The following is a 16,126-nucleotide window of genomic DNA, read 5'->3' as shown; positions in this document are numbered from 1 at the left end:
AGGTGCTGTGGTGGTTCCCCCAGGGGGTGGGTGCTGTGGGGCAGGTGGGTGCTGTGGTGGTTCCCCCAGGGGGCAGGTGCTGCGGGGTAACTCCAGGGGGCGGGTGCTGTGGGGCAGGTGGGTGCTGCGGGAGGTTCCCAGGGGACGGGCGGGTGCTGCGGGAGGTTCCCCCAGGGGGCGGGTGCTGTGGGGCAGGTGGGTGCTGTGGTGGTTCCCCCAGGGGGCAGGTGCTGCGGGGTAACTCCAGGGGGCGGGTGCTGTGGGGCAGGTGGGTGCTGCGGGAGGTTCCCAGGGGACGGGCGGGTGCTGTGTTGGTTCCCCCAGGGGGCGGGTGCTGTGGGGCAGGTGGGTGCTGCGGGGTAACTCCAGGGGGCGGGTGCTGTGGGGCAGGTGGGTGCTGTGGTGGTTCCCCCAGGGGGCGGGTGCTGTGGGGCAGGTGGGTGCTGCGGTGGTTCCCCCAGGGGGCAGGTGCTGCGGGGGTAACTCCAGGGGGCAGGTGCTGTGGGGCAGGTGGGTGCTGCGGGAGGTTCCCCCAGGGGGCAGGTGCTGTGGTGGTTCCCCCAGGGGGCGGGTGCTGTGGGGCAGGTGGGTGCTGTGGTGGTTCCCCCAGGGGGCAGGTGCTGCGGGGTAACTCCAGGGGGCGGGTGCTGTGGGGCAGGTGGGTGCTGCGGGAGGTTCCCAGGGGACGGGCGGGTGCTGCGGGAGGTTCCCCCAGGGGGCGGGTGCTGTGGGGCAGGTGGGTGCTGTGGTGGTTCCCCCAGGGGGCAGGTGCTGCGGGGTAACTCCAGGGGGCGGGTGCTGTGGGGCAGGTGGGTGCTGCGGGAGGTTCCCAGGGGACGGGCGGGTGCTGTGGTGGTTCCCCCAGGGGGCGGGTGCTGTGGGGCAGGTGGGTGCTGTGGTGGTTCCCCCAGGGGGCAGGTGCTGCGGGGGTAACTCCTGGGGGCGGGTGCTGTGGGGCAGGTGGGTGCTGCGGGAGGTTCCCAGGGGACGGGCGGGTGCTGCAGGAGGTTCCCCCAGGGGGCAGGTGCTGTGGTGGTTCCCCCAGGGGGCGGGTGCTGTGGGGCAGGTGGGTGCTGTGGTGGTTCCCCCAGGGGGCAGGTGCTGTGGTGGTTCCCCCAGGGGGCGGGTGCTGTGGGGCAGGTGGGTGCTGTGGTGGTTCCCCCAGGGGGCAGGTGCTGCGGGGTAACTCCAGGGGGCGGGTGCTGTGGGGCAGGTGGGTGCTGCGGGAGGTTCCCAGGGGACGGGCGGGTGCTGCGGGAGGTTCCCCCAGGGGGCAGGTGCTGCGGGAGGTTCCCCCAGGGGGCGGGTGCTGTGGGGCAGGTGGGTGCTGTGGTGGTTCCCCCAGGGGGCAGGTGCTGCGGGGTAACTCCAGGGGGCGGGTGCTGTGGGGCAGGTGGGTGCTGCGGGAGGTTCCCAGGGGACGGGCGGGTGCTGCGGGAGGTTCCCCCAGGGGGCAGGTGCTGCGGGAGGTTCCCCCAGGGGGCGGGTGCTGTGGGGCAGGTGGGTGCTGTGGTGGTTCCCCCAGGGGGCAGGTGCTGCGGGGTAACTCCAGGGGGCGGGTGCTGTGGGGCAGGTGGGTGCTGTGGTGGTTCCCCCAGGGGGCAGGTGCTGTGGGGTAACTCCAGGGGGCGGGTGCTGTGGGGCAGGTGGGTGCTGCGGGAGGTACCCAGGGGGCAGGTGGGTGCTGCGGGAGGTACCCAGGGGGCGGGCGGGTGCTGGGTTGTACTGTACTGAGTGGAGCTCCGCCTCCCCTGCTCAATGCAAGTGCCCCACGTCCCGCTAGCCCCTCTCTCCTGCCAGGTTCCTGCAGGGAGGAGTGAATCTGCTGCTTGGTCTCTCCCACAGGGTGCCCGCTGGGTGGGTTTGGGGGAGGTACCATCACGCGAGGCTGGAGGGGAGAGTTCTGTCGATGGCAGTTGAATCCCGGCGTGTACCACTACAAGACAGTCGTAGCTGACCAGGTGGGTGTGTTTGCATTGCAGGCTGTGGGGTCCTGCCGCCTGGTCCCCTGGCATGCCCTTTCCTCCGCGGCTGGGCACGTTATCCACGCTAGGCGGTGCAGCCTGAAGGCCCCGTTCCCCCTCTGCGCCCGGGGTACGGTATGGGCATGGCTCCACCCCACTCCCCACTGCCATGCAGCCACCTCTCGGGTGGAACGTGGAAGCTGCTAGACAGCGCTGTGCAATGGGGTAGAGGAGGAGGCGGCCAAGAGAAACTCGTGGTTCTGGCAGCGTGGGCCATGGAGCGGCTCCCAGCAGCCGTGCTGGGAGGGTCACTGCTGCCCAGCCCCAGGTCGTTAGCTCCTCGCACGGCCGCTCAGGGACCGCCTCTGCCAATTATTCTGTCAGGGTGACATGAGCAGTGAGCGAGTGACAGATCAGCACAGCAATGGGAGGGGCTGGGAGCCACAGGCCCAGCCTGAGCCGTCTGGGGTCCTGAGCGGCCCAGACTGCACGAGGGCTTCAGGGCTAGTGAGCATGGTGCCTGCCCAGGATGGAGCCCTGGGGGACGTGCTGCAGCCGCACCTGGTACTGCCAGTTCCTTTCCCTCCTGCCCATATCTGACCCCATGGGCTGGCAGGGCAGTCACAGCAGGATCTGGGTCTGGCCCGGGAGCCTCTGCCCTGGGCCCTGGGACTGCAGGGTTGGCTGGACAGGCAGGGTGGGCTCGGCGAGTTGGGGCTGAGCCGAGATGCTGGGGTGAAGGCCCCGATGTCCGGGGAAAGGGGCCAAGGGCTCTTTGGGGCGCATGCCTCGTCAGGAGCCCAGTGTTCCGGCTTTGCAGCAGAGCTGACGCATCCTATAAAACCCGCAGCGAGACGCGGCGCACGGCCTGCGGTGCTGACCCTGGCCCAGGACCACGGTTTCAGAGCCGCACCTGCACAGCAGCGGGCTCGAGGGAGGGAGTGAGGGCGGCTGCAGCAGCTCCACGCCCCCTGGTGCCGGCAGGACACAGCCGTGCCGGAGCCGGCCAGGCGGGAGGCTAGTCTGCAGAGTTGGTTGAGCTGATTTGCGCTCCGTGCAGCCCAAGCCCCAGCAGGCTGAGCAGCCATGCAGCGGCTGGAGGCAGGTTCCCAGCGCTTCCGTTGTCGGTGAGCTCCTCCCTCGCGGTTCTGGTGGCTCCTCTGCCACCTGCCGTGTGACTTTGCCCCCTCCGGCGCAGGGTCCCCCCGGGGCCGAGTTGGCTGTTCCCTGCCCAGATCTCTTGGGTCGCCTCCCTGTGAGTGCCCTCGGGGCCTGCGTTCCCGTCCCCTCTGCCCGGCGGATGACAACAGTCACTGCTGCACTTGAAGTGAGTCCAAAGCCCAGCACCCTGGCTGGGAATGCCCGGCCACCCGCCCCTCCGAGCCAGCCCAGGGCTGGTGAGTGGCTGCACAGGGAGACGCACGGTCTGTGGGGTGGGCAGGACGCAGGCCATTTAGGGCCTATAGGTCCGATCCAGCTCTTTGAGCTGCCCTGGGCAGCCAGTGCTGGGGAGGGTTCTGCTGCCGGAGTCGAAGCGTGCCCAGCTCCGGGGGGCTGCCCAGCCTTCCCATCTCAGTACTCTGTGCTCTCCTCTCCCAGTTCACCATCTGCTTGCGCCGGAAGGGACAGACCGTTTACCAGCAGGTCCTGTCTGTGGAGAGACCCAGCGTGCTTCAGGGCTGGAACTGGGGCTACTGCGGCCACTACGCCTTCTACCACGCCCTGTACCCTCGGGCCTGGACCGTCTACCAGCTTCCTGGGCAGGACGTGGTGCTCACCTGCCGGCAGATCAGCCCCATCATCCCAAACGACTACCAGGTGAGGCTCCCCCTTCTCCAGCCTTCATCCCTGCCTCCGTCAGGGTCTAACCCCTCGTAGTCACTGTCCTCCTCACAGGGGGTCTGCTTCTCCCTGGCCTCCACTGGAGGGATCAGCGCAGAGCGACATGAGGGGTTGGGAATGGAGCCTGGAGTTCCTGGATGGCAGATAAAGCAGTAGGCCTGGGCGCCTGGGGGATGGTCTCAGTCACGGCCTGGGCGCCTGGGGGATGGTCTCAGTCACGGCCTGGGCGCCTGGGGGATGGTCTCAGTCACGGCCTGGGCGCCAGGCCTGGGCACCTGGGCGATGGTCTCAGTCACGGCCTGGGCACCAGGCCTGGGCGCCTGGGCGATGGTCTCAGTCACGGCCTGGGCACCAGGCCTGGGCGCCTGGGGGATGGCGTGGGAGAGGCCTCCATCCTGCCCTGGCCCAGATCCCTCTCATCCTGTCACCAGCAGGTTTTTCCTTATCTGCCTTTGCTTATCACTCCATTGCCTCACCTCGCCCCTGGGGCCTGGCAGTAGGGTCACAAAGAGGCAGATAAAAGCCTGCTTGGTCTTTGGTCCTGGTTATCAGTCCCAGATAGAGGATAAGGCAGAGAGGGCTGGGAAGTTCCTGAGGACTCTGGGTGAGAGGTGGCAGCTGGAAACCCGCCAAGGGAAAGCTGCACTGACAGTCTCCGGCCGGCTGGGCTGTGTCCTCCCAAAGCCGGCGGGGGCAGTGGGCTGGTCTGCCCTGCCGCAGGTACCTGGCTGTGTGCAGGGGCAGTCGTTACTTTATAAACAGAATTGGGGGAGGGTGAGAGATGGGCAGCGAGAACAAAGAATGGTCTCCAGCAAAGAGAGACTGTAAGGCTGAGGCCGTTGCCTTTGAGTGTAGCTGAATCAGGGTGGATGCGATAAAATCACAGAAGAATGACAGGGAGGGGAAGGTGTAGCAGAAGCATCTGCTCTCCCTGTCTCATAGCATAGGAACAAGGACACATTCACAATGGATAAAAGGAAATGCTTTCCCACATGTTGTAGAATTATCCTGTGGAACGCACTGCCACTGGATGGTGCTGGGGCCAAGAGCTCAACAGGGATTGGACGCTCATATCGGTAACAAGAATGTCCAGTGTTACAAAATTAAATGCTGTAAATGCCCCTGCTCCAGGATTTAGCCCAGTCTCTAGGGGGAGGCTTCCTCCAGGCAGATTATCACAGCCTGCCGCGGCGTGATGCTGCACCGGATGGAGGGCTGAGTCTGCAGCAGCCTGTGGCTGATGGAACTGGGTCTCCTAGCTCAGGCTGCAGCGACTCCTGGCCCACCCGGGGTGCCGCGTTACACAGACCATCTGCTGCTGGGTCCAGAACACTGGAGTAGATGAGCCAGGCCCCGTCCAGCAGCCTCTATGCGCCTACATGTCGTTCAGCAGCACCACGAGGCCATGGGTGCTACAGACTTGTGGGGAAGGGCTCAGCCGTGCCCCTGGGAATTGGGTCTGCCTAGCCAGACGAGCGAGAAGGGGAGTCAGCAGTTCAGCTGGTTGGTCGGCTGGTGACCTGCCAGAGCCGGTTAGTTCTGGGGCTTCCCCAGACAGGCTAGAGGGGAGGGCTGCGGGGCTTTCTTCCTTCCTCATTTCTATCAAATGCTGCCCTCCCACCAGAGGCAGTCTGGGGTGTGTCAGGGCAGGGCCCCTGTGAAGTCTTGCACCCCAAGGTTTTCTCGCCGGCAGTTCTCACCCGCCTGCCCCCTTTTTGCAGTTTCTGCCCCTTTGAGCTCCCCCTTTCTTACCTGTTCCTGGTGCCTGTCCCAGACCTACATACGGCCCCCTTCCCACTGGGCTATGGCCCAGCCTCGCTGCCCAGCTGCCTGTGTCCAGAGCACAGAGGTCCTGGGGGCTCCAGGGCAGTCTCTGGCGCTGACCCCGCAGAGGGGGCATGGAGCCACTGTTGTTGGAGCATATGGGGGTGTTTGGCTGTCCTGCCCCAGGGGATGCTCCCAACAGCTTCTCGCTGTCCTCCCATCCCCATGGCCAGTCTATCAGCTGGGCCCCAGCCCGGCTCACCCTCGCCACGGGAGACTTCGGCAGCGATGCTGTTGATTAGCTGGAATCACTCAGGTCCAGCTGCTCCCCAGGCTGGGGAAGCTGCCACAGAAGGCGCGTGATCCCCCAATTCCCCGACAAGTGCAGGTAGCCAGCGGTGCAGCCCTGTGTGTAATCCAGCTGAGTGCTGCCTAGCTCCTTGTGACGAAGTGGGCCTGTTCTTAATGTTTCCTCCGAATAGTGTGGGGGTGCCTCAGTTTCCCCTATGCAGTTCTTAAGTATCTAGGTGGTGGGGTAAGGGTGTATGGTCATTGCAGAGCCCTAGAGGGCAGGTGTGTGCAGGGGTCTGGACACAGAGAATGGCCGACACCCTGTTTCCTGGCCACTGATGGCCTGGGCCCTTCCCCCCCTGCGAGGTGAGAGCTGAAGGGTTGGAGAACAAAGGAATCAGGTGACCTCCTGGCCCAGGAAAGGAACAAAGCCCAGAGGAGGAGGGGCTGGAGGGAGTTTGAGTTTGGGGCTGGCTGGGACATCGAGTGAAGGGCAGACGTGGTTGTCTGGCTCACTGGCCCCAAAATGGACCCAGCTGAGGGGTCCCGTTCTCTGCACCTGCAAGCTCTGTTTTAGACCATGTTCCTGTCGTCTAATAAACCTTCTGTTTTACTGGCTGGCTGAGAGTCACGTCTGACTGCGGAGTTGGGGGGCAGGACCCTCTGGCTTCCCCAGGAGCCCCACCGAGAAAGGGATGTCTCCATGCTAGTTCTGTAAGTGAACAGTATGTGGCCCAGGTCAAGATGGGGCTCTCTTGGTTAAGGGCCCCCATCTTGACCTGGGCCACATACTGTTCACTTACAGAACTAGCATGGAGACATCCCTTTCTCCACAACCTTGTCTCCCAACAAGCTGGCCAAACACAGCCACTTGGTTATAGGACGGTGTACCTTTCTTAACAGCTTTCACTCCATCTGAGACCTTCTCAAAGCTATCCACACTGGATCTTTCAACAGGAAAGTCAGTGGATCCATTCACAACAGAACATTTCTGGCTGTTAGGAACTGAAACTTTCTTGATTAAATCATTTTCACACCCTTCAGTTGCAGTAAACTGCTTGCAAAGACTCCATGAGGATTCCTTTCCCTAGGGCTTCTCTATGCAACAATTCACCCCTCCCAGAAATTCTGCTCTTACCCTCTTTACCTAGGGCTTGCTCTAGGGGAACACTTTCCTGAGCAACAACAGACTCTTTCTGGGTCTCCCTTACATCCAGAATCACCTCTGGCCCATCAGGCGGATTCCTACATAATCCCCTTTGAGGCAAACTTACAGACTTCCTAGATAAAAGGTTAGAAGCATTCTCCTTCCCTTTGCCACACACAAGTTCAGGAATCTTTTCCTTCTTGCTACAGGTTTCCACACCCTCAGTAGGTAACACAATCACATCACTTTCATGCTCTCCTTGTGCCCTGGCTAGGATCTCACCCTGATTAGACAGAGTTGCTCCACCCTTTCCCAGCCACACACTAGCAACAGGCAAAATACAAGCACCAGAATTGTCTGGTCTCTGGGATTTTACATAGACCCTAACTGGATGCGACCTAGTTACAGGGCCATTCTCCCGAGCAGACAGAAACTTAGGACCCTTCCCTTCCTGGGCTTTAGCTGAGTCCAGAACCAGCTCTGAGACAACTGCACGACCCTCAACCATCATAGGCTGAAAGGCCCCTTCTGTCTGCTCCACAGACCAAGAAGAGCCGGACACACTTTCTCCTTTACCAGACACCCAGGTTGGGATCTCTTTCCCTTTGTCCCAGCACACAAGGCTGGTCACAGACAACTGCTTGGAGATCAGGGTAGCTCCCTCCATAGGCAAGTCAATACCCCTGACAGACAGAGACCCATTTCCTTCACTGTCCCAATTCTCCACCCAGCTAACAGGTAAGGTCCAGGGACTCTCATCTTCCACTCTCCTCGCCTTCCCACCCTGCTGACTGGACACAGCCATCAGATCACAAGGCTGCCTAGGCTCATCCAAACTTTCCTTACCAAGCACCTTGCCACTCCCCACAGATCCCCTGCCCTGCCTGTGTCTCCCCCCACTCTGCTGGGGTCTCAGCTCCCACTGTGCTCAGCGCTGCCCTTGCTGTCCCAGTGGGGCAGGCCACTGCTTTCCTCAATGCATCAGAGCCAGCGTGAGCCCCCTCTCCAGTGTGCAAGGGGGCAGGGAGCATCTCTCTGTCCCACCCAGCCCCAGGGGTCTGGTTACAGGCAGGCAGGTAGCCTGAGCCTAGCGGCTCCTCCCTGCTGCCAGCCAGGTCACCTGCATTTTCACTGACCATTTCCCTCTCCGCCGATTGGTTCCCTGGATTCAAATTCAAACCCTCGGCAGTTACAGGAACAGGGCCTGGATCCTGTCCCAAAGAGACACAGTCACCTCACAACAGGGTCTCGCAGCTGGTGTCCTGGGGCACCCCAACGACCAGCCAGCCCCACTCCTCCTGGGTCTGCACAGGGATCTGGACCATAGGGAAGGCGAGAGGCTTCGTCCCTGGGACCCTCACCCAGCTCACACAACCCCTCAGCATCTGAGGCTGCACCACCCAGGGCCTGACACCAGTTCTCTCTGTCCCAGGATCTCGCCACCCCAGGAATGTCTCCCCATTGACCATCACCTTCTGCTCCCACTGGGGGTCCGAGGGGCCTGACCCCAGGAGACTCCACGCAGACATATAGGTTGGGGTCAGGAGTGGGAGCCTGTCCACCTCCCCACCCATCTGGCTGACGGAGTCTGTGGCCTTGGGACCCAGCAAGGGAGCTAGACACCGGGGCTTTTCCGCAGGGACCCCTTGGTTCAAATGGCCAGCCTGCTCAAAGGCAGTGAGGTGGCATCCACACACCCCCCCTCCTTAACCAGGGCAGCAATTTAGTCTCGAGGTTCCCTGCGGAACTGGCCCCCCGGGATCTATCCCCACTCACCCCTGGGGGGTCCCCTAGGCCTCTCCGCCCCACCACCGCCAGTTCATGCTGCTGCTGCTTCTGCAGCTCTTTCTCGGGCTCTCGCTGTCTCTCACAGTCCTCTTGCTCCCTCGGACTCAGCTCCAATCCCGTCCATCTCCGATCCCCCGATGGGGAACCCGATCGTGAAGACCCCCGTCTGGTCGGGGACAGGAGTCTTGGCGATGCCTGGCTCCCACTCCAGCTGCTCCCAGACCCTGCTATAGCCCCAGTTGGGGTCAGGAATCTGTCCCTTAGAGCGGTCATCCTCCTCCAGCTGCACGATTAACTCTGCTTTGGTGAACTTTCCAACGCTCAACCCTCTCTTTTTGCACAGGGTTACAATGTCCTTCTTAAGGAGACGGGGACAGGCCATCACTCCGCTCCTCCCAAATTGTTGTGGACTCACAGGCCCGTGTGTTCTCAGCTCCCCACGGTTTCCAGGGAGAACCCCTAGTGTGCCAGCCCTTCTCGAGGTCACCACCTCTTTGCCAGGGTCGAGCTGCAGACTCCTCCGCCCCTTGGACTGCTCGCTGCAATCCCCAGGGGAACCCTGTTACTGCAACAGTCCTTCTCTCTCCCCGGGCCAAGCTGCAGGCTCCTCCGCCCCTGAGACTGCTCACTGCAGTCCCCAGGGGGACCCCATTACTGCACAGTCCTTCTCGCTGGTCACACACTCCCAGGGGTTAACCGCCCCCCGAAACCGCTCCTCTCTCAGCCTTCAGCAGGCCTGGTCCTCGGCGATCCCCCTTCGTGTTACTGTTCCCCAGTCACTTACAGCAGGAAGCGCCATCCACGGGGTGCAGTACATCCCACCGCTGCCACCAGTTGTCACGGAGTCCCTGGGCGATGCTCTGGAACTGCTCCCCATGAAGCCAGTCAGGACTCTGGGGTAGTCGCCTTTCTGTGAGCAGCCTGTCTTCAGGACACACAGCTCACACAGCTTCCACCTTCCTGGGTCTGACCTCGGAGCATTCAGCATCCTCTGCCCCTCCGTGCGCTTCCCCCCAGCGAGTCCACTCAGGTGGGGCTCCTGGGGAAGCCAGAGGGTCCTGCCCCCCAACTCCGCAGTCAGACGTGACTCTCAGCCAGCCAGTAAAACAGAAGGTTTATTAGACGACAGGAACATGGTCTAAAACAGAGCTTGCAGGTGCAGAGAACGGGACCCCTCAGCTGGGTCCATTTTGGGGCCAGTGAGCCAGACAACCACGTCTGCCCTTCACTCGATGTCCCAGCCAGCCCCAAACTCAAACTCCCTCCAGCCCCTCCTCCTCTGGGCTTTGTTCCTTTCCTGGGCCAGGAGGTCACCTGATTCCTTTGTTCTCCAACCCTTCAGCTCTCACCTCGCAGGGGGGGAAGGGCCCAGGCCATCAGTGGCCAGGAAACAGGGTGTCGGCCATTCTCTGTGTCCAGACCCCTGCACACACCTGCCCTCTAGGGCTCTGCAATGACCATACACCCTTACCCCACCACCTAGATACTTAAGAACTGCATAGGGGAAACTGAGGCACCCCCACACTATTCGGAGGAAACATTAAGAACAGGCCCACTTCGTCACACTCCTGGCCTGTTCTCGCTGTCCGAGCCTCGGGTCAGCCCCGTGCCTGGGCGTGAGGTTGCCCCGGAGAGCATAAGAACATAAGAATGGCCCCACTGGGTCAGATCAAAGGTCCATCTAGCCCAGTATCCTGTCTTCCGACAGCGGCCAATGCCAGGTGCTTCAGAGGGAATGCACGGAACAGGGAATCATCAAGTGATCCATCCCCGTCGCTCATTCCCAGCCTCTGGCAAACAGAGGCTAGGGACACCATCCCTGCCCATCCTGGCTAATAGCCATTGATGGACCTATCGTCCATGCATTTATCTAGTTCTCTTTTGAACCCTGTTATAATCTTGGCCTTCAAAACATCCTCTGGCAAGGAGTTACACAGGTTGACTGTGCACTGTGTGAAAAAATACTTCCTTTTGTTTGTTTTCAACCCGCTGCCTATTAATTTCATTTCATGGCCCATAGTTCTTGTGTTATGAGAAGGAATAAGCAGCACTTCCTTATCTACTTTCTCTACACCAGTCATGATTTTATAGACCTCAATCATCTCTCCCCTTTTCCAAGCTGAAAAGTCCCAGTCTTATTAATCTCTCCTCATATGGAAGCCATTCCATACCCCAATCATTTTTGTTGCCCTTTTCTGAAACTTTTCCAATTCCAATATATATATTTTTGAGATGGGGCGACCAGAACTGCACGCAGTGTTCAAGATGTGGGTGTGCCATGGATTTATATATAGGCAACATGATATTTTCTGTCTTATTGTCTATCCCTTTCTTAATTATTCCCAGCATTCTGTTCACTGTTTTAACTGCCCCCTGCACATTGAGTGGATGTTTTCAGAGAAGTATCCACAATGACTCCAAGATCTTTCTTGAGTGGTAACAGCTAATTTAGACCCCGTCATTTTATATGTATAGTTGGGATGATGTTTTCCAGTGTGCATTACTTTGTATTTATCAACATTGAATTTCATCTGCCATTTTCTTGCCCAATCACCCAGTTTTAAGAGATCCTTTTGTAGCTCTTCGCAGTCTGCCTGGGTCTTAACTATCTTTAGTAGTTTTGTATCATCTGCAAATTTTGCCATCTCACTGTTTACCCCTTTTTCCAGATCATTTATGAATATGTTGAATAGGACTGGTCCTATTAGGTTACAGACTACAGTTGCATCCGATGAAGTGAGCTGTAGCTCACAAAAGCTTATGTTCAAATAAGTAACCTATCATTTAATTCAGCTTCTGGACCAAATGACTGGAAGATAGCTAATGTGATGCCAATTTTTAAAAAGGGCTCCAGAGGTGATCCCAGCAATTACAGACCTGTAAGCCTGGCTTCAGTACTGGGAAAATTGGTTGAAACTATAATAAAGAACGGTTTCAGAGTAGCAGCCGTGTTAGTCTGTATTCGCAAAAAGAAAAGGAGGACTTGTGGCACCTTAGAGACTAACCAATTTATATGAGCATGAGCTTTCGTGAGCTACAGCTCACTTCATAGCATCTGATGAAGTGAGCTGTAGCTCACAAAAGCTTATGTTCAAATAAATTTGTTAGTCTCTAAGGTGCCATAAGTCCTCCTTTTCTTTTTGAGACTACAGTTAGTAGTTCTACAATTTCACATCTGAGTTCCTTCAGAACTCTTGGGTGATACCATCTGGTCTGGTGACTTATTGCTGTTTAATTTATCAATTTGTTCCGAAACCACCTCTAATGATACCTCCATCTGGGACGGTTCCTCAGATCTGTCACCCAAAAAGTATGGTTCAGGTTTGGGAATCTCTCTCACATCCTCGGCCGTGAAGATCGATGCAAAGAATTCATTTAGTTTCTCTGCAATGGCCTTATCGTCCTTGAGTGCTCCTTTAGCACCTCGATCGTCCAGTGGCCCCACTGGTTGTTTAGCAGGCTTCCTGCTTCTGATGCACTTTAAAAAAAAAATTGTTATTACTTTTTGAGTCTTTGGCTAACTGTTCCTCAAATTCTTTTTTTGGCCTGACTAATTGTATTTTTACACTTCATTTGCCAGAGTTTATGCTCCTTTCTATTTTCCTCACTAGGATTTAACTTCCACTTTTTAAAGGATGCCTTTTTGCCTCTTACTGCTTCTTGTACTTTGTTGTTTTGTCACGGTGACTCTTTTTTGGTTCTCTTACTATGTTTTTTAATTTGGGGTGTACATTTAAGTTGAGCCATATTATGGTGTCTTTAAAAAGTTTTCACACAGCTTGCAGGGATTTCACTTTTGGCACTGGACCCTTTAATTTCTGTTTAACTAACCTCATTTTTGTGTAGTACCCCTTTCTGAAATTAAATGCTTCAGTGTTGGGCCGCTGTGGTGTTTTTCCTGCCACAGGGATATTAAATTTAATTATATTATGGTCACTGTAACCAAGTGGTCCAGCTATAGTCACCTTTTGGGCCAGATCCTGTGCTGGTTTGGTTGGACGGCTCCAGGTGCACCAATTGCCCTCGGGGCCTTTACCCCTTCGTTTCCAGCACTGTGGGCATGCCTCCCTGGTGCAGCTTGGTGCAGAGCTGTCCTCCGGCACTGGTGCCCTGTGCTCTGGGCCCTCAGCCTTGGCCTGAGCCCTCCGCCGCTCGCTATAGCAAAGGAGTCCCCAGGTCTTGCTGCAGCGGCCCCATTGCTCCCCGGCCCAGCCAGCTCCTTGTGGTGTGGGGGGATGCTCCGGGCCGTTTGCTTGGCAGGCTCCGAGCTGCATGCGCCTGGCGCCTGTTTCCCCAGGACACCAGCCTGCCCGTGGGAGTGTTCGTCTGGGAGCTGGAGAACAGCAGCGATGAGGCCGTGGACGTCTCCATCATGCTGACCCTGCAGAATGGCATGGGCACCAAGGAGGACAAGAGAGGGGGCCACTGGAACGAGCCCTTCAGCCTGGAGAAGGACGACGCACGGGTCTCAGGAGTCCTGCTGCATCACTGCAGCCCCGTGAACCCCTACACCCTCGCCATCTCCGCCAGGGAGCAGGTAGAGGGGCAGGCTGGGCAGGCTGCTGTGTCTCAGTGCTGGGGGTGGGGGGCACCCGCATCTGTCCCTGGTGGCAGAGGCTCAGCGCCTGCAGGATTTGGGTTCTGGGGAGGTTCTTGTGCCCCTCAGTCTGTCCCTGCCTGATCCCAGGGGCAGGGCTCCCAGCACCGGGCTCTCCAGCTACAGCGATGTCTGTGGGCATGGGGGAGGGGCAGCTGCTGCAGGCTTCAGCCCTGGAGCTTCGGAGCTGGGCATTGAACTCTGCTCTGCAGCCACGGAGGAGCCAGTGAAGCATGGATGGGGTGTGTTTGCACCGGGGGGAGAAGGGGGCTGTGGCCATTGGGAGGCCCTGGGCTCAGGGCCCTAGTGCTGGCCCCAGTTCCAGGGAGGGCAGGAAAGTGGGTCGTAGGCTCTGAAGGGCTCTTACTCCCTGTCATCCCCTCTGTAGGCTGGGGGATGGGTAAGACCTGGACTTCCAGGTCCCTGGGGTGCGGGGGGAGCTGGGATTGATGGGGGTACAGAGTTGGGGCCAGTGGCTTACCAGAAAAGGAGTGACTCTCCCTGAGATCCAGTCCTGAACACTGCCAGGGGCCTGGGCGCAGTCAGCCAGCAGTGTTAGCCGTGCTGCTAGAAACGAACGGCTCCCCCAGACTTAGCGCGTCCTTCTCTTCCTCCGCTAGGCTGGCACAAGAGTGACCCACTTCACAGCGTTCAACCCTGCTGGCACAGGGCAGGCGGTGTGGCAAGACCTCCTTCAGGACGGCAGGCTGGGCTCTCCGGCAGGTGAGGTGATGCACGGGCCAGGTAACTCTCTGAGCAGAGGGGTGCACAGCTCTGCCGTCAGCGAGGCAGGGAGCTGCCAGACTGGGTCTGACCCAAGGCCCACCTAGTTCAGTACTGTCCCTGCTTCAGAGGAAGGTGGGAGACCCACAGTAGCTGCTGTGGGATAATCGGCCTCCTACAAAGAGCTCATCCTGCTCTCTGATAGTGAGAGAGTGGTTTAAACCCTGAAGCCGGAGGTTTAATATCCCTGCTATGATCGCGCTGGGTAGTCTTGTCAGCCCTAGAAATGTCCATCTTCTCTCTTTGTCTCCTGCTAAGTTCTTGGCCTCAGCAACTTCCTGTGGTAGTGAGTTCCACAGGTTAATTGTGCACTGTGTGGACATGCATTTCCTTTAATCGGATGTGAATTTTCCGACTTTGAAGTTCGTTGACTGTCCTCTTGTTCTTGTGTTCTGAGATACGGGGAGCAGACATTCCAAAAAGGCATTAGAATATTCTCCAGCTGGTTCCTTGTGCCTCTGAAGGCACCTCCTTGCTAGCTGTTTAAATCACTGTAAACATGAAAGGGTCAATTTTATGAATTTGTTGAGATGCGGGTCAGATTTTAAAGGTGACATCAAATAAACTAGATTTGCCAATTGTCTTAAGTGTTCCAGCCAATCTTCAAATAGAATCTAATAGGCTAATCCCTTTGAATTGAGTCCAGGGAGCGCTAGTTTACTAATTTAGTGCTAGGCTCTTTTCAGGTCAACTTTTAGCATGAATAGTGTTAAATCAGTAAAAGCAGCAGAGAGTCCTGTGGCACCTTATAGACTAACAGACATATTGGAGTATGAGCTTTCGTGGGCGAATACCCACTTTGTCGGATGCATGGAGTGGAGATTTCCAGAGGCAGGTATAAATATGCAAGTAAGAATCAGGCTAGGGATAACGAGGTTAGTGCAATCAGGGAGGATGAGGCCCTCTTCTAGCAGCTGAGGTGTGAACACTGAGGGAGGAGAAACTGCTTTTGTCGTTGGCGAGCCGGTCACCGTCTGGGTTTACTCCTGAGCTGATGGGGTCAAATTTGCAAATGCACTGAAGCTCAGCAGTTTCCCATTGCAGTCTGGTCCTGACGTTTTTTTGCTGCAGGGTGGTGACCTTTACATCTGCTAGTGTGCGTCCAGCGAGGCTGAAGTGTTCTCCTACAGGTTTTTGAATCTTGCCATTCCTAATATCTGATTTGTGTCCATTTATCCTTTTACGTAGGGACTGTCCACAGATCAGCCACACCGTCACCGGTTCATTCACCTGCACATCCACCAATGTAATCTATGCCATCCTGTGCCAGCAATGCCCCTCTGCTGTGTACATCGGCCAGACTGGACAGTCCCTACGTAAAAGGGTAAATGGACACACATCAGATATTAGGAATGGCAATAGACAAAAGCCTGTAGGAGAACACTTCAGCCTCCCTGGACGCACACTAGCAGGTGTAAAGGCGGCCGTCCTGCAGCAAAAAACTTCAGGACCAGACTTCAAAGAGAAACTGCTGAGCTTCAGTTCATTTGCAAATTTGACCCCATCGGCTCAGGATTAAACCCAGACGGTGACCGGCTCGCCAACGACAAAAGCAGTTTCTCCTCCCTCGGTGTTCACACCTCAACTGCTAGAAGAGGGCCTCATCCTCCCTGATTGAACTAACCTCCTTATCCCTAGCCTGATTCTTGCTTGCATATTTATACCTGCCTCTGGAAATTTCCACTCCATGCATCCGACAAAGTGGTATTCACCCATGAAAGCTCATGCTCCAATACGTCTGTTAGTCTATAAGGTGCCACAGGACTCTTTGCCGCTTTTACAGATCCAGACTAACACGGCTACCCCTCTAAAGTGTTAAATCAGGACACTTGGTTATTCTCAACCAATCAACAGTTCACCCAGAATCACATCAGTATGTGATCAAGAGTTCACCAGTCAAGGGAAGACGCAACCAACGTTTACAGATACACTGAATTTCATCAAAGAAGG

General features: G+C 57.5%; 1 protein-coding gene across 3 annotated transcripts in view; it reads left to right on the top strand.

Moving 5' to 3' along the window:
- GBA2 (glucosylceramidase beta 2) overlaps positions 1 to 16,126 on the top strand; it is a 70,623-nt gene that overhangs the window by 18,946 nt on the left and 35,551 nt on the right. For 2 of the 3 annotated variants that reach the window (XM_084628943.1, XM_084628941.1), the window contains 5 exons: positions 1,846 to 1,961; positions 3,564 to 3,782; positions 4,808 to 4,882; positions 13,094 to 13,333; positions 14,014 to 14,116. In XM_084628943.1, coding sequence (XP_084485069.1) covers positions 1,846 to 1,961; positions 3,564 to 3,782; positions 4,808 to 4,882; positions 13,094 to 13,333; positions 14,014 to 14,116 — 753 coding nt within the window. The remainder of the gene's footprint in view (positions 1 to 1,845; positions 1,962 to 3,563; positions 3,783 to 4,807; positions 4,883 to 13,093; positions 13,334 to 14,013; positions 14,117 to 16,126) is intronic. The other variant, XM_084628942.1, reaches the window with a different exon arrangement.

Source organism: Lepidochelys olivacea, assembly GCF_965140295.1.
Source record: "Lepidochelys olivacea isolate rLepOli2 genome assembly, chromosome: 5".
Classification (NCBI taxonomy): Eukaryota; Metazoa; Chordata; order Testudines; family Cheloniidae; genus Lepidochelys; species Lepidochelys olivacea.
The sequence above is the reverse complement of the archived record's forward strand: the minus strand, read 5'-3'. Positions and strand labels throughout refer to the sequence as shown.